The sequence below is a fragment of the Mauremys mutica genome, chromosome 21 (genome assembly GCF_020497125.1).
Source record: "Mauremys mutica isolate MM-2020 ecotype Southern chromosome 21, ASM2049712v1, whole genome shotgun sequence".
Taxonomy (NCBI): domain Eukaryota; kingdom Metazoa; phylum Chordata; order Testudines; family Geoemydidae; genus Mauremys; species Mauremys mutica.
Genome location: NC_059092.1, coordinates 6,440,851 through 6,463,713, shown reverse-complemented (window position 1 = coordinate 6,463,713; position 22,863 = coordinate 6,440,851). Strand labels below are relative to the sequence as shown.

General features: G+C 37.4%; 1 protein-coding gene across 8 annotated transcripts in view; it reads right to left on the bottom strand.

Annotated features, from left to right (window-relative positions):
* Window positions 1-3,023: 3,023 nt before the first annotated feature.
* LOC123354194 (solute carrier family 35 member E2A-like) overlaps window positions 3,024-22,863 on the bottom strand; it is a 34,446-nt gene continuing 14,606 nt past the window's right edge. For 7 of the 8 annotated variants that reach the window (XM_044995955.1, XM_044995953.1, XM_044995951.1 and 4 more), the window contains 8 exons: window positions 20,125-20,652; window positions 19,192-19,327; window positions 18,208-18,335; window positions 15,526-15,646; window positions 13,167-13,220; window positions 12,251-12,323; window positions 9,722-9,867; window positions 3,024-8,998 (listed from right to left, as the gene is read on the bottom strand). In XM_044995955.1, the coding sequence (XP_044851890.1) occupies window positions 8,752-8,998; window positions 9,722-9,867; window positions 12,251-12,323; window positions 13,167-13,220; window positions 15,526-15,646; window positions 18,208-18,335; window positions 19,192-19,327; window positions 20,125-20,449 (1,230 nt within the window). In that variant the 5' untranslated portion in view covers window positions 20,450-20,652 and the 3' untranslated portion in view covers window positions 3,024-8,751. The remainder of the gene's footprint in view (window positions 8,999-9,721; window positions 9,868-12,250; window positions 12,324-13,166; window positions 13,221-15,525; window positions 15,647-18,207; window positions 18,336-19,191; window positions 19,328-20,124; window positions 20,653-22,863) is intronic. The other variant, XM_044995958.1, reaches the window with a different exon arrangement.

The window sequence follows — 22,863 nt, the reverse complement described above, 5'->3', positions numbered from 1 at the left end:
AGTATTTGCACTGTACAAAAACAAAAATAGTATTTTTCAATTCACCTAATATGACTACTCTAGTGCAATCTCTATCATGAAAGTTGAATTTATAAATGTAGAATTATATACCAAAAACTACATTAAAAATAAAACAAATTTTAGAGCCTGCAAGTCCACTCAGTCCTATTTCTTGTTCAGCCACTCACTCAAACAAGTTTGTTTATATTTGCAGAAGATAATGCTGCCTGCTTCTTGTCCACGTCACATGAAAGTGAAAATAGGTGTTCTCATAGCACTGTTGTAGCCAGTGTTGCAATATATTTACATGCCAGATGTGCTATAGATTTATATGTCCCTTCATGCTTCAACCACCATTCCAGGGGACATGTCCATGCTGATGAGAGGTTCTGCTTGATAAATCCAAAGCACTGCAGATGGACGCATGTTCATTTTCATTATCTGAGTTAGATACCACCAGCAGAAGGCTGATTTTCTTTGGTGGTTCAGGTTCTGTAGTTTCTGCATCAGAGTGTTGCTCTTTTAAGACTTCTGAAAACATGCTCCACACCTTGTCCCTCTCAGATTTTGGAAGGGACTTTAGATTCTTAAACCTTGGGTTGAGTGCTGTAGCTATCTTTAGAAATCTCAATTGGTACCTTCTTTTCGCTTAGTCAAATCTGCAGTGAAAGTGATCTTAACATGAACACATCATCTCAGACTGCTATAACATGACTATATGGCAGAATGTGGGTAAAACAGACCAGGGGACATACAATTCTCCCTCAAGGAGTTCAGTGACAAATTTAATTAACACATTTTTTTAATGAGCATCATCAGCATGGAAGCATGTCCTCTGGAATGGTGGCCGAAGCATGAAGGGGCCTACAAATGTTTAGCATATCTGGCACATAAATACCTAGCAATGCTGGCTACAAAAGTACAGGTTACACTGTAATTAAGGAGTGGGCAGCATTATCTCCCAGAAATGTAAACAAACTTGTTTGTCTTAGCGATTGGCTGAACAAGAAGTAGGACTGAGTGGACTTGTAGGCTCTGAAGTTTTACAGTTTTGTTTTTGAGTGCAGCTATGTAACACACAAAAAATCTAAATTTGTAAATTGAACTGTCACAACAAAGAGATTGCATACAGTACTTGTATGAGGTGAATTGAAAAATACTATTTATTTTGTTTATCATTTTACAGTGCAAATATTTATAATAAATATACACTTTTATTTCAATTACAACACAGAATACTATATGAAAATGTAGAACATCCAAAATATATAATAAATTTCAATTGGTATTCTATTGTTTAACAGTGCAATTAAAACTGCGATTTTTTGAGTTAATCGCGAGAGTTAACTGCGATTAATCAACAGCCCTAGTAGAAATTAAGGGTAAAGTCCCCATAAAACAAAATTTTGCTGATTTTCAATAACCTCTATTAAACCAAATTTCTTATATAAAATATTTAATTTTTATTTAACAACTTAAGCCAAAGTTTTTCCTTGTGGCTCTGTAATGAGCTAGGAGGTTCTAATTACCTCCAGCTTACCAGCTAAATGCACACAAGATGCCTTACCTGTTCATTCTGGATTGGAAATTTACAGGAAACGTGTTTGTGTCCATAGTGAAAAAAACACCACAACTGGTAGTCTCACTGCAAGTTGCCAAGAGAAGCCAGGACAGGTGTACTGATACATTCCTTATAATCTGGGTCATCATTCTGACATTAGAGTGCCTCTATCTGATTCAGCTTTTATTGCACATATTCTGTCCATAAATAGGATGACTTCAGGTTCCAGAGTTATAATGCCACCATCTTTTATTAACGTTAAATATTTTTAGATTTTAAGACCAGAAGGGACCATTATGATCATCTAGTCTGACTTCTGGCATGAAACAAAGGCACAGAAATTTAACCAATAATTTCTTGCATCAAATCCTAATTTCTGTTGAGCTAGAGCAACTTTTGATGAGCTAAGGCATCACTGTTAGAAAGACATTAAATTAACAAAATCAAGAAATCCAAATAATGCAAAAGCTGAAGTAAAGCATATAAATGTCACAGATCAAGGAACGAATGCACACTAGGAGGCAGCACACTGAAAGAACAAGCATTACAAATTCTGACGCAATGGTGCCTAGAACTTGAAAACAGGCACTCTCAAGAGCAAACAGCAGATGAAGAAAGCCATATATGGTTATAACAGACTAAGAAATTAGATGACAAAAACCAATCAAAGTGGAATTTAGCTTAATTATACAATTATAACAAAAATTAGTACTGTCAAACAGAAGCATTGAAACATTAAGCCTCACGAACCCTCACCCCAATGAGATACAAATGTATTAATCTTATTTTGCAGATGGGCAAAATTGCTAGGGTGATTAAGCAACTTGCCAAAGGTTACAAGGCAGTTCAGTAGTAGAAATGAGACTGCATTCGGATGGCCCAATTTCTAGTCCCAGACTCTAAACATTAGACCACACTCCACTCCTAGAGACAGCATTTAGAACCTAAGGGTATGTCTACACAAGGATAAAAGACCTGCAGCATGGCTGCAGTTGGCCCAGATCGGCTGACTTCTGCCTGAGCCCCATCAGCACTGGAGCTAAAATTTGCTGTTTAGACATTTTGACTCGGACTCCAGCCTGAGCTCTGGGACAATCAACCCTTGCAGATCCGAGAGTTCAGGCTCCAGCAATTTTGTTTACAAAGCAATTTTTCAGCCCCAAAACCCAAGCCCCATGAGCCAGAGATAGCTGACCGGGCCACCATGGTTTTTTTTAAAATCCCTTTGTAGACATACCCTAAAAGTCCTGACTTGTTAGCTGCTCTACTCACCAGAATACACTGTTCCCCACCTTCCCCAGAGAGAGATTTACACTGTCTAATAGAAATAGGCTGGTTTGTTTCCTCCTCGTCCCCAGTATGCCTGGGGTTTGGGAGTTTCAGCTGCATTACCAAGGTACAGTCATGGATCACTGAAGAAAGTTTTCATATGTATTTAAATAACCACATTCACAGATAGAAATTTACATGATGGAATTTTTTATTTTTTTCTTAGAATAATAAAAACATTATACATTAATTTTATTCTTTTCGAGAATAAGTAAAAAACTAGGATGTTTAATCACGTCTGTTTTCATCATACACAGGAACAATCATGATTGGAATCCACAGGATCAGATATGTATTACAAACAGAATTAACAGTTATATTTAATTGATTATGCATGATGGATTTTATTTCTTTTTAGAAAGTACTCAAATGTCCTACCTTACATAAATACTGGAATTGTGACTATACAAAATACCTACAAAATAATATGTACAGTGTTTTTCAGTCCAACATTTGTAGTTTGGTATCAAATACATAAAGGTTTGGCCCTGACATAGAAGCAGCAATTAGAGCTACTGTGTTTTCAAGTTTCTCAGACACTAAGGTATCTTCCATTTAAAGGGCTGCTGAATGGTGAGCCAATACCCTTAGCTAGAGTGACCAGACATCCTGATATTATCGGGACCATCCTGATATTAGGGGCTCTGTCTTACATACACAACTATCTCGTTTCCCCTGGAAAAAAAAGGGTTCCAATTTTTCTCACTTGCTGTCTTTTCACCCTACTATTACCCACTTTATAAATTCCTCTCTTCTGTAACACACTTATTTAAATCTTCATTTAGATCCATCTGCCTGCATTGAAATGGCAATTCACTGATTCTTTCTCCTGATCAATGACTAGTTAGCAAAAACTTGGCTCTGGGGGTGCTGAACCACAGCAGCTTTCTGAGGCTTCCAGCAAGCCTTGCCTTACTGCAGTTCAGGAACTGAAATTCTCTCAAAGTGGATACTGATGACCATTTCTGGTGTCCTGCTCCTCCTTCTCTTCTCCATCCCTTACTGATAGAATAGAGAAGAAGTCATTTGATTCTCTCCTAAAAACAGTTAGAAGAGGAGCTGCCCAGCTGGTGTAGTTTGACTCATATTTTCTTAGAGTTACTAATTTGACTAGCAAAATGTGGTTCCAGAAGCTCCATTAATTTAGTAAAATGCTGCTTAAATAGGCATGACGTGTTCAGCTTTCCAGAAGAGGCTTAAAAAGCTTCATGAATTATTTGCAAGTCTGAGCCACAATTGCAAGATATAATTTTGTTTTTAGGTGAATTAGATGCCAAGTGTGTGGATTTTGCAGGCTTATTGCCTCACTGCCCATTTTAGCTGAATAAGACCCTAAAATCAGACAACCCTATGTAATGTTACCCATACAGTGTATGCAAAAAAAATGGACAGGTGTTCATATTTATAGGATTGTAAATTCCATGACACCCAATGCTGATTCATGCCTCAAATGTGCAGCGATACTAGCTTACCAAATACAAATCTGGCTTTTTTGCCCACATGGCCCTACCCACACAGTGGCTAAGATAAGTCCTAATATCCATTCAAAAGGAGACAGGAGCTACTTATGTGATAAGTTAGAAAACAGAACTGACTATGGAGTTGAGAGGGAAAAGCACAATGCCTTTGCTTAACACACAGACCAGGCTTCCATGACCTCCAAAAGAAAACCACCACCCTTTACATGCTATGCTGCAAGAGAAACTCAGTTTATCCCACTGTATGACTCCATTATAATCATTCCGGTTTGAAGTTTATGTTGAAAAGAAAGGCTAAATATCCACCCCAGTTCTGAGGCATCATGTTGGGCTGGGCTTGGGAGCACTTTCATTCCTTAAGACAAACACAAGAGTGATTATAGAGATCTGCAGTGGTTGGGAAAAGAACAAGAGAAAAAAAAATGTCCGAGTTATTTTCAAGACACCTATCCCCTTGCTATTGGTATGAGGGTAAACTTAAAGCACCTACACTGGGGATATAAAATATTAAATGGTTAACCAGTAAGCGTTAGTCTTACTGGTTAACCCACCCTAACCGTTAACCCCCAACCCCGGGCCAGCCAGCTGGAGTGGCCCCAGTCCCGGACCAGCTGACCTTGGCCCCAGCCCCGGGCCGACCAGCCAACCCCAGCGCCTCTCTGTTTAATAGGTTAACCGATTAAACAATATAATTTTAATAGTTTAAACGGTTTACTTTTTAAACAGTATTTACATCCCTAACCTACACCCACTAAAAGATGAAAACACAGGGAAAATAATCCGCAAAAAATAACCTGAATAAAAGTCAGGAATGGGCCATGAGCTATAATTGCCTTTTAAAAAACAAACAAAAATATCAGCTTTGATTCATATTTGAATAAAGTATTATTCCTTATGGCTGCTTAAGTAAGTCACCTATTCTAAAATCCAGTCAGCAGAGTCAATGCAATATAATGGAGTCTTCACAGTAATTCACTTGTGCGACAAATGCTACTCAGATTTTTATAGGAAAGTTAGAGAAAGATCAAATTGCAGCGTGGCTAGAACACTGGGATCACTAGTCATAAGGGGAGAAAGGGATTCAACATGAAATGGTCACAACCTAATTACAATTAACCCAGCATTTTATATCCATGGGGAGATTAATATATATAATAATCATTGTCTGACAGCAGCTTTAACCACCACATCTTCAGATGGTGGATATGTAGTTCTGGGGATAGTATCATCATAGTTAAAATACAAAATGCAGAACTATCTGTTTCCTTATATTTGCAAGTCAGTTGGTCCCTTCAGACAAGCATCAGTATGCCATACTAGGGTTGGGGGGGGGGGGCGGAGATTTTAAAATAAATACCTGCCCTAGCCTGCTGTGATTTTTGTTTACCCTGTGGTTTTCAGTATCACCATCCTTGTCAAATTAGCTAGGTATTTACACAATGGTTTAGTTGAAGGCCCTATGACATTCCAGAAATCCAAGGCTATATATTTATTCTGATGCACTAAAACCATGCATGCAAAATAAGGATATGTCCTTTGGTTTTCAAACAAACATATTATACTCTTTGGTAACAGGAAATTTGTCATGTTTTCCAAAGAGAGAATATTAAAGAACTCTGTTCTTGGAGTTTAATGGACCTCAAATGCCTGACTGTTGAGCCACCTAATGATCCAAATCCAAGCAATCTTTGCATGCAGTTCACATATTTTCTCATTAACAAAAAGGCATATGCAACCAAAAAGAAACCGGCAATGAAAATAATGCGTTGGGTAACTTACATCAGGACAAGCTTAAAAAAAAAAAATCAATGCTTTCATTAAGCCACTTATATAACATCTTAAAATGGCAGTTGATGGAAGATGTGTACTTTCCAAAAAAAATATGTTAGATAGTCAAAATATTGATTCCATGCACAATTATTGACAATTATCTACCTTTATGTAAGCCAAGAAGTGATACTGGTCTTTGAAAATCTCAGTGAAATTGCAACTGTAAATTCTTGGCAGAATGCTAAATCAAACTATTGGAAGGCAGAACTTAAAAATGAGCTAGATCTCACATAGTGCACAGCTTTACCTAGGGCTTTGCATCTAGCTGACATTCATCAAAAATTTGGCTCATTCACATAGTTTATTTGGCTAGATGTTGAGCTGTCACAAGGCAAATGGAGCTACAGATCTGTTTGTCCCTTGTGTAGATGAGAAAAATAGAGTGCCAGGCTGGAAACATATGCCAATTGGCTATGTGCAGAATGTGTCCAATAAATTCTACTGACTATGCTCAACTTATTATGGGATAGATGGTAGGCTCTTTCATATAGACAGACTCTTCTGAAGCTAGCATACAGAACTCTAAGCTTAATTTTTTATTTCCCTAAAGGGATCTAGACATGCAGCAGATTTGCCCAAATAAGTAAACTGGTCTAAACAGACAACTACAACTGCAAGTTATATCTAACAGCTAAAAGGAAACAGTTTTATATTGCAGCACGTCCACTCTACATTAACTACTGGATTTTTAAACAGTGAATAGCTTTGTTTGGGTGTGGACCCAATATCCCTGACCTTACAGCACAGACCACTCTCCAGATCATGTCAGATGGGCAGACATAAAGCTAGTGCAAACATTAGTGTGTAGGTGGCAAAAAGGATTAACACTTTGAGAATAATACCTTAGCTTTGTTTTTTGTTCCCAATTTTTCACAGCCCAAACACTTCATGATCCCCAGATTGCATCTTACATGGGTTTGTTACTTGTAGTTTAATGGTTTGGTCTACTGGAGAAAATAACTTATTGTTAGCAGTTGAAAGGGCAATTTCTTTTATATTAAAAGCCCTATATAAGTGAGCAAATCCACCACTTGTAAAAGACATTTTAATTTTACTTTAAAACGTCTTAGTTTTTTAAGACAGTACTTATCTAGTAACTACATCTTTAGTAGGATTCTATTTTTTTCCACACTGTTTGAGAGATAAATCTGACTATACACAGAGCAAGTTGCTATATTTTTGTCTGATAAAAGTTAGGACATGCCGATGGCATGATACACTGTGCTTCATGGCACTGATTTGGGTTTCACTAACATTAGGTAAAACCAGGACTACACCAGTTACTGTAGGAAATTTCTAAATCTTGATGAATGACCGTGGCTGCCCTATGGAGAGAGAGGCCTATGCTGTAATCCTGACAACAATGAAGAAAGATTTAGCATTTTTTAAATGTGAAATAATCAAAATGAAGCTGAAGCTTTCTACCTTCTTTCTCTCAAAGCACTGAATTTTTTTTAATACTATATCATGCAAAATTAAAAAAAAAAATCCTGTTAAAAGAAACAGATGCCAGAATATTCTCAGTTTAAGGTTAAAACTCTACCCTTAAACTCTATCCACTCTGACTTCTTATCACTGTAAGAGGACATACTAAAATACTTGAGCACAAAAGCTAAAGATAGAGGAGTAGCCCCGAGTTTCAAGAAGTCTATTTTTTTTACTGCTTTCCTATAAATTAAAAAAAGAAAAATCAAACTCATTCCTCGCTTGCCTTAAAATATTTTATGATAAATTACAATGCAAAGGAAACTTTTTTATTTCTAAAATTAAGACAGTACTTACTATGGAAATGCTGATGCCTCATTTATTTCTGAAAATTTCCAGTGGTTTTTGCCTGATAGCAACTATACTTATTTGTGTTGACTCCTAGTATATAGGCATGTGTGTGTGTTTCAGTTTTGCAGACACATGAATATGGTCGGCACCCAGGCAAACTGCAATGCTCCAGTTGTTAGAAAATTTCAAAGGAAAGCACAAATTCTCTTTGCTGGCTTTATACTCAAGAGTAGCTGCTCATATTCATAGTTTACACTAACAGCTGTGTAAACAAAAATGACTGATTTTGTCTTTCAAAGTGCTTTCTTCCAGATCCTCACCACACACACAAACAGTCTAGGATGTTTACGAAAAGTGGCAACTAGACATCTTTTTCCTATGCACTAGTTTCATCCTACTGCAAGCATGCAGAAAACAGGGATGGGTCATGTTATCACATTACTTTGGTGGGGCTGGGGTACAAGTTATTTTTCCATCTGACACTGAAGTTTTATCTCCAATATAGTCTTGTTATTTATTTGCAGAGTCAAGGAAGGAGTATGAAGCCAATGTTTACCATGCTGGATTACTCTTGGTCTTCTGTTCTACATGTCAGTTTCTAGTAAACCAGGGCTTATAGGATCTTCTCCTTTTTTCCCCCTCTCTGCAGCAAAGTCCATTCTTTCACCTGTTGTGAATTCAAAGAAACCAAGCATTGTCAACAGCTTGGGTAGCATCCATTTAAGACAAAGTTCCTCTGAGTTGTGTCAGGTTGTGGTGGAAGAATTAAGAGCCGTATCAATCATATGGCTTTAAATCCTTGGATATTAGTGGCTTGGTATCTTCAGTTGTGCTCTGTGAGGGTTGTGGGGCTGCCACTGCCAGGCTTTGTATTGTTTCTTGCTGATGTTGTTTTGCCTTGTTATATAGCAAAACGCCAATTGTTACTAGAACTGTCCCAATGGCTGAGAGGCTTGTAATTTTGTTACCAAACACAATAATACTTAGCCAGATTGACAACGCATGCTTCACTGTACTAGCAACACTGAAACAACAAAACACAAATATTAAGGACTGAAAGGCTTTGACATTTGCCACACACAATATATTCAGTATGCTCCATCACACTTGGATCTTTTGGTGCTTTATCTTGCAGAAAGCCAGATTCTACTTTTCCTGCTTAGGCTAATTAAAAATGACTGTGGAATCCTTTAAGTATCAGCAATAATACTTGTGTAATATCCCTAAACTGAGAGCTAATGGGAATAATTAAAGTCACCAAGTAAGAGATATGCTGTTTTTTTAAAAACATACAATAGAATGTCACTAATTCTCCCTTGGCTAATCCACTCACCTACTCATTCCCACCAGAAAACTGGCAGTATCAGCAAATACTTTAAAATTAGACTCACATACCTAAAACTCTGTTCAGCAATTTGTAAGTGTATCCCTATGTGGTTGCTTATTTATGTGAAATGAAGCTAAGAACTGTGCATACCTGTCCCACATGCATAATGCTAAGGATCAAATCCTGTTTTCCTTACACACAAAAGCAGTAGTCCCTTTGCAACCAGTGGTACGCCTCATACAGTACAAAGATTTGGCCCTATGTTTGATTTTTGGATTTGGAAAACATCCTCATTAATTTGGAGTACATATAGAATTTATTTTATTTATTCCACCGTATAGCATTTTCAATCAGTTACCAGTATGAGATGGTCTAAGGAAGGAAAGAACCATAATTTTGACACAAAATCTACAGTTTTACCTGAAAGTTACAGGAGAAATCTTTCCCATCAAGGCATATGCTGTAACACTCTGCAAATGGAACAAGCCTCCATCTATTAGGAGCAGTACAATGACATCTTGGTTGTAACTGAAACGCCTTCCACTTTTCCCAATCACTGGCACATCCTAAAGTCAAAGAATGGAACAGGATTTTAAGAATCTAGCTGTGTCCTGTTTTCTTTTACAAGCAAACATAGGCTAGGCAACTTAATTTTACCCCAGGCCTAAAGGAGGCACTTCTTTATACTGGAAATAAAGACAGGAATATTTAATCTAATTTTCAGAAGTAGGAGATGGAATGTTTATACCCTTCATGTTTTATCTTCTCTGCAGGAGAGAGCAAGGAGAGCCTAAGCCTTATCTATCTGAACTTTTCATTATTTGTCACTTATCCCGTGTGATGTTTCCTCCTTTGAATATTAACGTGTTACAACAAAAAGCTTCTCTATTAACCCTCCACCAACCCTGACACCGAGCATTACCCAAAGTGATGTCAGATTTAATTCTGTAACTGTTGATGTAATTTGATTGTCATGGTGACTTGGCCCATTCACAATGAGTTGAGTTCCTAACCCACCATAAACAGAGCACACTGACCAGGAGTTAGTGTCCAAACTCATCCCCTCTCAGTATCTACCCTGAAGTCACGTTGAGATCTTAACCAGCTATTATAATTCCACTAATTAAGGGTTTTAGCACCAAAATCTCAGGTGACTCAGTAGAAGAGCTCTCTATTCCTGTAAAGATCCTAAAGTCTGCCCATCTGTTGTAGTCACCTAGCACAGGAATTTATGGTAATCAGAATTAGAGGCATACGTTCTCTCACTATTGCTGCTCTCTTCCTTCCTTTGTATTTGAGCTGTTTTTATTCAGATTTAAAACTAAGGTTCTTCCCCAGCATCACTTTTTGAAAATAATTTGTATTCTCCTCTCCCCAAACACTAAACAATCAAATGGTGATCACACAAGAGGATTTTAAAGAGAACCAAGAACCTGCATCTACTGAATCAAACACTAATGTTTCCAAGCACTGCATGAGGATATTTTTGAAGACCTCTTTAATCTAGCTAGCATGGTTACAATAATTGCTTTTGTTGCAGATATTGTAACTGCCTACAGTATCTTTGGTGGAACATATATTAAGTTTATATATCACTGTGGGCCAGGGATTGTATGCATGATTGTGATCTACTGCATGGTGGAGGATCATCAAAGCTCTTCCAGGAACCAAAACCAGTAGGGGGTGATTAAGTTGACTCATGTAGGATTTAAACACATCCAGAGAGGTACCACCCCTTGGGATCCACACATATGCTGGTTCAAACTGGATTTTCCAGAGACCAAGTAACAAACAAAGAAAGGGTTTTGGCATAAAAGGACTGCATTTAAAATGACTCAGGGCCTTCTTTCTGATCCAGCAAACAGGATCTTCTGTCGGGGACGGGGAAGGAAACCCTTGTCCTATTAGGGCCCCATAACTCTGATATGTGACCTCTAATAAGCTTTCAGCATGTGTATAGGAACTTCCATTGTTTTGTATAAGTTTTCTCAGTAATGCTTTTGCCTTAAGAATAAATGTACTTGATTAGAAGGAGCTGTGAAGTAATTTGTAGCTGCTGGCAATACATTGTTCATAGCAGTTGGGGAGAAAACAAAGCACAGGTGCTGGCATGTAGGCAGACTGGCTTGATTGGGACCTTACAGTGCAAGGCAGGGAGCTGTGCAGCCTTCAAACCCCAGTCAAGGGGTAGAGAAACCTAAGTCTCCACCTCAAGAGAGGTGATGGCTACGGAACCAGACACCTTAAGTAAGTGCCTTCAAGGGACAACGGAGGGGAATATGGGTGCAGTTACTCTGAAACTATGATTGCATTTATCTCTTCTATTGTCATACATAAGGTAATAGGACAGGTCTATCTATCATTATTTTCGCTATTCTATCACTATCTTTCCCACAGCATATCATACTTTCATGTACTGTTAATTAAGTCAACTTTTTTTCTACTGCATTTGGTTAATGCAGCTTAATGGTTGGAACACAGAAATGGGAGCTAGGAACCACACAGTTCTACCCAGCCTCTAACAGATTGTATCTACTATGCCTCAATTTCTTTTTTTATAATTAAGGTTGCAAGTACCATGTGAATACAAAGTGCTATTATCCAAGAAGCCTACAAACATTAGGATTTATTTTTTAAGTCTTCATGTGTCTGCCCCTTTGGATATTACCTCATCCACCTTGCTTCTTTGGAGGCATTTATTCAGACTAAATTACTTGCTCCCTAAACTCCTGAAACAAACTTTATCTTTCTGGTTTATTTGTCATGTCATGTCATGTCAACATGAAACTGCTTCTTAAAACATTTTCTGGATCTCTTGCTTAACCACCAGAAGTAAACAGGGGTGAATGTCAGCATGATTGTATGGAAGGGGAAAAATAAACTGAAAGTTAGCCATCTGCACAAATCAAACAGCAAAATTAATCTTTGTTAACCAATAAAAATTCTTACCATGAAAAATATCCAAGCTGGAATGAGCATAATAACTGCAGCAGCACTTGTGTAAAACTGAAGTTCTGGAGCACTATAAATGGAAATCAAATAAAACAAAAATAAATGTTTTTAAAAGCTTTTCCTTAACTGTAACAGAAAGAAAGCTGTATTAGATTTAAATAGAAATCTCTGCACTGACACTTTACAGTGGTCAAAAAACCTTTTAAAAATCAGCTAAAAGCCTTGTGGAAGACAAATTCAAAAAATTTCTTATAGAACTAACAGTTTGCTTTCCATGCTGGCTGAGCTGGCCTTGATTAATAGGCAAGCTATTTTTAAAAAACAAATTCAGTTTTAAAAAAAATATGTTTATGGAATTACTTCTGAACAACACACTGTAGTGTTCATTTAACATTTTATATCATTTGTTTTCAAAGGAATTGTAATTGTGGATAGGCAGAATTTGCTGCAATAATTGATTACTCATTCATGCGTTCTGTATTGTTCATACCTTCATGTACTGTTCATGAGTTTTAAAATGTGGAATAGAAATTAAGGGCCTGTTTCTGCAAGCTTAGTGATTGCAGTGGGAGTTCTATGCAGATGGAAGGCTTCCAGGTTTGAGCCCCAAAGAGCTTTTTTTGTGTTTGGGAGTAGGTGACTGTCATTTTAGGTATCCTGAGGGAATTTCTGCTTGATCATGATTTCATCTCCCCAGCAAATGCTTATGGATATTTTGGATACAAAAGTTTTTCCTCCCTCTCCTGACACACAATCATTTAAAGTACAGTATGTAGGATATACCTGTCATCAGCAAACTACATAGAGAAGACAAAGTCTTGTCCCGGTCCCACATGACTATAAACAAGTGGTTCCCTGATGTTTCCTGGGACCTTTCTGTAAGCTGTATATTTGAAATATTGTAGATACTTACGAAAACCTATATTTGTCTCCACTGAGCAGCTTTTTGGAAAAAACATTTTGCAAACTGGGGAAACAAAATCAGAACATTTATCTGTAGGCGCCATTTATAGTGAACAGATGAAACAAACAATGAACTTAACAGTAATTTCCATAAGACAGAAAATGAGGTTTTCGATAAAATACTTGCTGACAGTCATATACAACTTCAGATTTACACTGGATTTTCATGCATTTAAACAGAATACTTTACAGATCAGAACAAAGATGCATTCAGAAAGAAGGCCTTTAGTAAGCCATTTAACTTCTTTTGCAGTATATATATATCTATAGATATATGTAGATATAGATAAAATGAATATCCTATAACATACTTTAGAAAGTTTTGATATCCTGTTTTAAATTTAATTAATCTGCTTTAATTTCCCATTTTATAAATAGCACACTATTCACTATTAAGTAATAAACTTTTTAAAAAGAAATAAAGTAAGATCAGAGAATTACACTATAACACAATTACTGTATTGAACAAAATCTTCCCAGAATTATAAAGTTATCACAATGTTATTTTATTTTAATATTCTCCCAACTGCACTACTTTTTTAACCAGCTAAGTCTCATATTCATATTACTGTCTTCGAAATATATACAAAACACCAATCTACTCTACACATTCCATATAAATATTGACATACTGCAAGTGAAAATGCTAATTTACATTTTTGCATTGCCTTATTAACTTTTAACATTCAGAAGCAGTGTAAGGTTCCTTTGCAGTTAACATTTTAAATATAAATGGTTTAGACTTTAAATTTTCAAGTGCTTCATAGAGAACGGAACTAAAATACTCCTTATTTTTCTTTTACTGTTCAGCTGTGCTCTAGGAAACAGTGATAAAAATTAATACAAAGCAAGAATATCCAGCTTGTGTTGGTGTTGTGCACTGATATGGGCATTTAGAACAAATGAGTGCATAGGTTTTCAGTATTCAAACTAATCTACAACACTGCAATTAACCAAAAGCAGAAGCACCAAACCTGATATGCAGGTACATAATTTTAAAAATAAAAGATGCACACAGCCCTTTCATGCCTGCACTTGCATCTGCCTTGAGATATAGACAGAAATTATTTGAAATAGACGCTAGAGTCATCACTGTCTTGCACCTGGTTTTATTTATTTATACTTGTGCTAAGTGAATACAAATGAACAAGTGTGTAGAATCAGGCCTACAATCATCTTGTCTGCCTATTTTGTTTTAACATAAGGATATCTGGACCCCAAATAGATCTAAAAGGCAAAAAACTTTTAAAGGAAATGACAGAGGCTGGACATGAATACTAATCCAAATACAACAACAGTGGCAAGAACCAGTGTCCTCTGTAAACAATTCTGGACCACAGAATTTGACATTTTGTAAACAAAAATTCCCAGCAGTCTATTACACTGATTATTTTTGAATTGCCCACCATTTAATGCAGATACATGACTAAAGAATTTTGTAGATAATCTTGACAGCCTTAAACATATTTAAGAATCAGAAAGTTCTCTGAATTTTTATTTTACCTTGCAATAGGATATGAAAAGGCTTTCTTTAAAGAGAGAAAAGTGTTCTTATAAGTGTATCAGAAAACTGTCATGGCTTTCTGATTATTATAGTTTAACTAGAGTCAATAATGATATACCATGCTTGAAGTTTTCCATTTTCATGTGTTATTTGAACTCATTGTTAACCTAGCATATTAAAACAGTCTCTCAGTAACCTAACTTAGAGTACTTCAATTATCTTATTAGCAACATTAAAAATATATATCTGTTCAACCTTAAGTTTAGAGTTGCTAGTGCTCTTCCATAATATATTAGTTGCAAGATACTTGTGCATTACTAGTTTTATGCATTTGGCAATTCTTCCATAACATGGTCACATATTTTATTAGAAAACATAAGCAATGTATATTCACCATTTGAGTTCACTAGCAATAAGAACCTGCAGTTGATTGGCTCTGTCCCACCCTCCGCCTGGTAGTTAAAAGAAAAAGCTACCACAGGCTACAAACCAGGACACTGCTAGTCACAAATCCCTGGTAAATAGACTTTGTCAAGAGTCATGAACAGGGATAATTCAATTGTACATGACATTGTAGGACAGGAGTTGTTCTATTCTTTATCCACTGTGTTCTGACAGGTATGGCGTTCTCATCTCTAAGAGCAGTATGCCTTCTGTTAAGAAATAATTCTCTGAATACCAAGAATTAATATACTGTATGGGAAACACCAGCTGAACTGTACAGTCTGGGAGAAGATATGGCTTAGTTTATTTGTAAACTAACAATTCCTTCTCTTCTCTACATGCAACCTTCATCAGGCCTCACCAGTCCATGATGTTAGTAGACAAAGCTGCCGAAAAACCCAGAATGTTGAAACTGATTTCAGTGGCTGTACATAGAGCTAATCCTCCCATGACAGGAATGAGAGACAGATTCACCAGCAATCCTGTAAGTGAAAAAATAAATTAAAAATTGGCTTTAAACCAGAGCTGTGTGAGTAATGGATTTTTATGTTTGCTAGCAGTTCCAAATTAAAAAAAACTTTTGAAATGATAATCGTCTCAATTATCACTTCAAAAGCTTTTTTTTCTCCTGCTGATGATAGCTCATCTCAATTGATTAGACTCTTCCTGTTGGTATGCATACTTCCACCTTTTCTTGTTCTCTGTATGTATAAATATCTCCTGTGTGTTCCATTCTATGCATCCGAAGAAGTGAGCTGTAGCTCACGAAAGCTTATGCTGAAATAAATTCGTTAGTCTCTAAGGTGCCACAAGTACTCCTGTTCCAGTTAGCACAGACTGTTGTAGGCTTTTGGGTCAGAGAAACCTTCAAATCTGACTTAACTTGATAAACTTTAGGAATTAGACTGCGATTTTATCTTGAATTTCTTTTTGTAACCAATTCTGATCTTCTATGATTATGCCACTTATAATTACTTAAAATCCTTCTGTAGTTAATGAACTTATTTTAATGTTTTATCTAAGTCAGTGTGGTTTTGACTGAAGTTTGGGGAATCTACTCAGGTTACAAAGGCTGTTACATATTCATACCTTTTGATGGAAAGACAGACTAATTAATGAGTTTACTCTGATCAAAGGGGTCTTAAGCAGTGTAAAATGGACATTTCTGGGGTGCAAGTCTGGACTAGGAATATGCAGGTGTCACCCTGTATGTAATTCAAGAGTGGCGGTGCACAGCACTCTGGTATATGTCTGGGGGTGACTTGCATGCTGGAGGGCTGGAGTGAGTGGGCAGAGTGGCAGCTCACAGAACAAAGCAGGGCATAGTGCACTCCAGACTGGAGAGTTAAGGAGGCACAACGATCCAACAATCCAGATTGTACTCTGGGGCATGTCACAATTACTTCACCCACCCTGTCTTTCTAAAATGAATAACTGCGACAGAGAGGGTTTTTTTCTGAAAACAATTCACCTAACCAGAAAGAAAATCACAAGTTTCAGTGATGCTGAATCTGTATTTTTCAGTGAAAAAAGTTCCAGCCAAAAAAATTCATCCAGCTCTACTTTACACTATTGTACATCCAAAACGACATGCGTCAGATAATACAAATTGAGAAAAAATGACTGAGCTCTATTTTAACTTGTTTAGTAATGGCTCCTGTCATTTCAAAATTAGTGGATATTTTAGTTTCAATCAAAGGAGATTTCAGACAAGCTGTTGACCTGCATTTAAAGATATTATAGGTGTACTGAGTTACCAGCACATCTGCCTGCAGAGGTAAATTAAAATTGATCTTCTCCAGCCTTGTTTTCCTTATCAATGTCCTCAAATGGCAGAAGAAATTAATATTTGCCCTCCTGCCCTGTGATTGTGTTAATCCTCCTTCCTCTGGCTTCATTCAGTCCTCTCCCCCTCAGACTTCATGTCAGGAAGAATGCACATTGCTGATCAGGGCAAGGTCTCTCAAAGACTAGAAGACTAGAATGCAATTGCAATTCAGTGGTGATTATGAAAAAGCATGTAAGAGGCCAGTTTTATTTTTTAGCCTCAGGCTGGACACAGCAAAGACACTCAAGATTTTTAAAATGCTTGTTAGATCAGCAGCTTTCCACATGGGATGAACATATACATAAACTTAATTTTAAAAAAATGTATCGCATAGCCAAATTTTTTTTTAGCAAAAAAGGGAAGCACCAGAGAAGGGGGTCAGCTTATGAACGGGTATAGAGAGGGAAAGGTGGGACACAGCGCCCGCCCGTCCCGTCCCGTCCCCCAACAGAAGGAGCAAGGAGAGGCAGCACAGCCAGCGGAGCAGAAGGGAAGAGGCGGGGTCAGAGTCTCTCTGCTCCTGGCCACGTTGCTCTCCCCCCAGCCTCTGAAGCAGCTGCAGCTCCGGGGCTGGCCAGATAAGGTGGGAAGGGATGGATTGCGGAGAGTGTGGGGGTTCCAGGCTAGGAGTGGGGTCTTGTGGGGGGTGGTCACAGGGCGTTACTGCCCTGACTCCCAGCTTCTCCCTCCCCCCCCCAAAAAAAATTCCCCACCAGTTGCTGTCCCAGCCCATCAGGGTAAGCAGCTGGCACGCTGGGACACTTTGTTTACTTAGGTTTACCTCCGTGCCTGCGGACGCTTGAGGTAAACAAACCATCTTGGCCCACCAGCAGCTTATCCTGATGGCCTGGGAGCCAAAGTTTGCTAACCCCTGAATTATAGGGTCGCCTTATGAACGGGTTATAAAAAATTTCCATTTTTACTTATCCATCTTCGGGGGGTCGGCTTATAAACGAACCAGCTTATAATCGAGTATATATGGTATCTAAAAAATTGTAACAGTTGTTTTTTTTTCAAAAAAGCAAATTTCCAACCAACACTGTCCTTTGACAAATTACTTTAAAAAAAGGTTCTTGCCTGCTCAATTTACAGTCTAGACTCTGTTCAATAAGGACAATTTTTCCAGCTGCATTAATCACTAAACAACTCAGATGGAATCTCTTTATCAATCGCCAAATACATTGCAAAATTATTACATTCCAACAAACTACTTACCAGTGTATTCCCCTAAAATCATCCGGGACATAATGACAGTAAAAATAGGTGCAGAGCTTTTAACTGTTTCAGCAAATGAAACAGCCACATTTTTCAAGCTCACTAGACCTAAAACCACTGTTGCAAACCTGAAAGAGAGACATACAAAGTCAAGCGGAGACAGTAAAACTATGCTTAAAAGGCCTATTTTAGTTTTAGATGCTTAACAAACAATTTAGTTACTGTGCCACAATTTTTAAATATACACATTTGTGGTATAGTAACTAAATTATGTATGCTACATTTAGCGTCCTATTTCATCAGAATGAAAGGTAGCTTCCATTCAGTTTCTTTTTAAATCATAAAACACAACAGTGCTGAAAGACTCTGTTCAATAGCTGCTCCCAGTTTAGTAAAAACCCATTTAGACTTGAAGTGAAGGTGAGCCCAAACAATGTTTTAACAGCCTCTCATCAGGCATGATACATAGTCTTGCTCTGTCTAAGGCTATAGCAAATACTTTCTTTTAAAGGTGTAAGTTTAAAAACAACATGTAATTTTATAAATATTTTAAGTAACTTCTGATACAAATTACTAGGAAAGGATAACAGGAGGACACAGCAACACCACAATAAATAGTAATAATCAGAACATCTGGTAGTCTTGAATGAAAACAAAGTATTAGTCTTAAAGAGAAGAGAAACGTCACATCACATCACCAAAAGAAAATATTAAGAAAAGAGAGAGAGGTTTTTTTTGAGATGGCGGATTAAAACCGATGGAGCGCAAAGAAAGTTTCAAAGACTTGTCAGAAGAAAAGAGGTGTTTAGAAAGAGCAACTGAAGGACAGATGGATCATTGTGAGATTTCTGAGAAAATGCTTTGTATGAACAATGCCCTCTGCCCTTCTCATGAAGGAAGAAGAGACGTGACAGTGGGTCTCCTGCAAGGCAGTATACAGTGCTACCACCTATACTGCCCCCCTGGAAATATTCAACCATTTACCTCATCAGTCCAACAAACAGCATTGTCATGATGAAATTGGGAGGGTAAGAGAGACGTGTTTTGTGCTGGTACAAACAACATGGAACAAACATTTTTATACAGCCAATGAAAGTGGTTGAAAGCATCTGAACAGCACCTAAGGAAAAATGAGAAACCAAGAGAGGTCAGAAGATGAATACAGAATTAAGTACCAAGCTATCCTAGATACCAAATTAGATCAATTTAGTTTCAGAGATCTTTGGTAGGTGTCAACAAATATAGATGCTTATCTCTAAGCTTCATAAAATTCTAGTAAAAGCCCTTTCTCTCTGAAATGACCAGCAGGATAAGAGACAAAGATGGAGGATTCACTGTGTTCCTATAAAAATTAGTTCATAGTTACCATGCCCCTCTATTCCTTTAAAACCAGGTACGTTAACACAACTATTGTTCATGGTCATATGAAGACCAAACCTTTGCAATTCAGAGAGACCTTAGATCCATGTAGGTCTTTGGAGATAAGAATATAAACAGTTTATTTAAAATTAGACTTTAGGTTAAAAAAAAAACCAACAACCCTAAAAACACAATTTTACCACTCAACAGACTACAAAGTTTCATTGTATACAAAAATTACATAGCACTCCTCTTTAAAGTGCTTTACAAACATTACCTTACAAATCTTCACAGAATCCCTATGAAATAGTTTTATCCCACCTTCTAGGGGGGAAACTGAGGCACAGAGATTTAGCAGATTCGCTAAAAGCCAGAGGGAGTCCATGTCAAGGCCAAAATTACAACTTAGGCACTTCTAGATCCCAGTCCTGTGCTTAGACCACTTGACCATGCTGCTCTCACTCTGAACAAACCACTTATCAGTTTAAGTCTATCACACAGAATCTGACACTCAAATATTTTATTGGAACTGAAGCTTATAATAAAAATCATAATTACCTAGCATGCTGGGCTCTCCTTCCAGCAGTGAAAGAATGTATTTGTTAAGAAAAAGGGTACAAAAGCTGAAGAAAAACCACAATGTGAGGTAGATCAGAGCATGAGAATTCCAGATGCCCAAGTCAGACTCAATGACTGTAGTCTCGGTGATGGTTATTTTCAGTACATTTTCTTCTGGTACACTGTCACTCCTGGCAATCACAAATTTCTCACTCCTGCTAGCAAAGAGGGGGCCCAACTGAAATAATGATTTCCCCTTTGACTTTTCCTCAAGGACAGGAGGATCAAAACCCACCAGAGTCTGAGTGTTTGTTACAGATGACATGTTGATGTCAGGAGACTACTGTTTGGTCTTAACATAAAGCAACGTTGACTTAGTACTGAACCACACGGTGAAGAGACAAAAATAATGTCATGTAATTAAATCTTTCGGCTTCAGTGGTCCACAAAAGTTTATTTGGTCCTCCAGACACCATCTTGTTTAGAAATAAACTTCACATACTTCCTTCCAGTGGTCAACTGCATTTTCTGAAGATTTAAAAAAAGAAGGAAAGAGTTCAGAGTTATCTGAGTACACTTTCATTTTCTGAATATTTCACATCAGAGAAATGCCATTTTCATCTGCAGCTTATGAAGAAGATAAAGATTTGTATTTGTTGCATTTTTTTAAAAATTGATTTCTCCCTGCTAGCATGATCAGGCTATCAAGTCCTAGAAGAAAATCTTGCCTAAACATAGCTTTTGAAGTGCTCCAGATAGCACTTGCAAAATGAAACCTCAAAGGTCTGTTTTGTTTTAAAGGTTTCCTCTCCATCAAAATATATTAAGTGAATACCTTCACTTTCAATTAGAGAATCTATTCTTATTCAATGTGCTGTTCTCTGTTCTGCTTATTCATAGATTCCAAGGCCAGAAAGGACCATTGTGATCATCTCTCTCACCTCCTATATAACACAGGCCATAGAACATCCCCAAAATAATTCCTAGAGCAGAGCTTTTAGAAAAGCGTCCAATCTTGACAACCAATTGGCGGAAAAATCTCCATGTAAGAGTCAATCACTACTTTACAACTCAGTTATCGGCAGCAGAGCATGTCTCTTCATTTCTATTCTCTTATCAGTTACATAAAGTCTGGTGAACCACAGAAGAATTTAGTGAGTAAAAGAACAAAGAACGACAATCTATGCTGTCTGTTCTTCCACATAAACTATGTGACATATTGACAGTAATGCAAGTAATCTGTTATCACAAATAGGGTCCAAAGTTTGCAGTAACGGCTAAATTGATCTATAGTAACTTTTTACCATCAGCATAAAAAGCCACCAATCGATTTACTTTTTTAGTTTGTAGTCTATATGCTGAGAGTAGGGGAGAGTGAAGACAAGAGAACAGCTCAGGTAGAAAGGAAATGAATTATAGGTGGGGTCTTTCATGGAGAAGCTACTGGTTCCAAACAAGTAGCTCCTCCATGAATGAGCAAGTTGGAAAGGTATATTTAAATCAATGACACAGACTGAGGCTCGAGAGCCACAAGTGGTTCTTTACTGTGTCTCCTGCAGCTCTTTGCAGCGCGTGATGTTAAAACATTGTGTGATTTAATTATTAATCAAACTAAGTTATAAACCGAACATGATGCATTTACTACGTTATTAACCAATTATAGTTGATAAAATAATAATACTTAGTCAGTCATTTTGCTATGAGAATACATACATACATATACACACACACACACACACAAATTGGTAAATGAAACAATGAATTCACATTACTGTAAAAAGAACAGGGGTACTTGTGGCACCTTAGAGACTAACAAATTTATTTCAGCATAAGCTTTCATGGGCTACAGCTCACTTCTTCGGATGCATAGAATGGAACACACAGAGAGAAGATATTTATACATACATATCTTCTGTCTGTGTGTTCCATTCTATGCATCCGAAGAAGTGAGCTGTTGCCCATGAAAGCTTATGCTGAAATAAATTTGTTAGTCGCTAAGGTGCCACAAGTACTCCTGTTCTTTTTGCGGATACAGACTAACACAGCTGCTACTCTGAAACCTCACATTACTGTGGCTCTTTTGAGTAATGTTGATTGCTAAGTTGGCTCCTGAATGACTGCTGGGTCTGAGAATCACTGATTTAGAGTATCAGTGGCTCTGAGGATACTCACCTAATTGAAGACTTTAAAAAATGCCACTATTTGGTGGCAGGTTACCATGGACATCTTGGAAACAATGTCTGCAATGAGGTCGTTATACAACAGCGCATCTGAACAATGGCAGCACAGCAAACATACACAGCAAGTACAAAACCCACAGGAGTTAGTAAGAGCTAATGGACCTGCACTGGGTTTTATGGGAAAATGTTTATTCAGTAACTTGGCCAGGATACACATTTGCTTTCTTCTCTTTTTTTTTAAGCCAGACTTGACATGGGCATTACAAAACCTTTGATAAATGAAACTGAAAAGTTAATAAGTTTCACGGTATCACAGCTTTTGTATTCCCACTGAACTTCAACTATTCTGTATTGAAAGTTTCTATTTCACAGATATTACTTTTATTCTGTAGCAAAATGGACCTCCTCCTATCCACCCCTGCGTCCTTTTCCTCCTACCAGCAGCAGAACACCCATTGTCATGAAGGAGTGCTAGGGTACTGGCTCTTCCTATACTGATTCCAATACCTCATATATTCATGTTGATCTAAAAATGCTTTTATGGTGGTTAATTTCACTT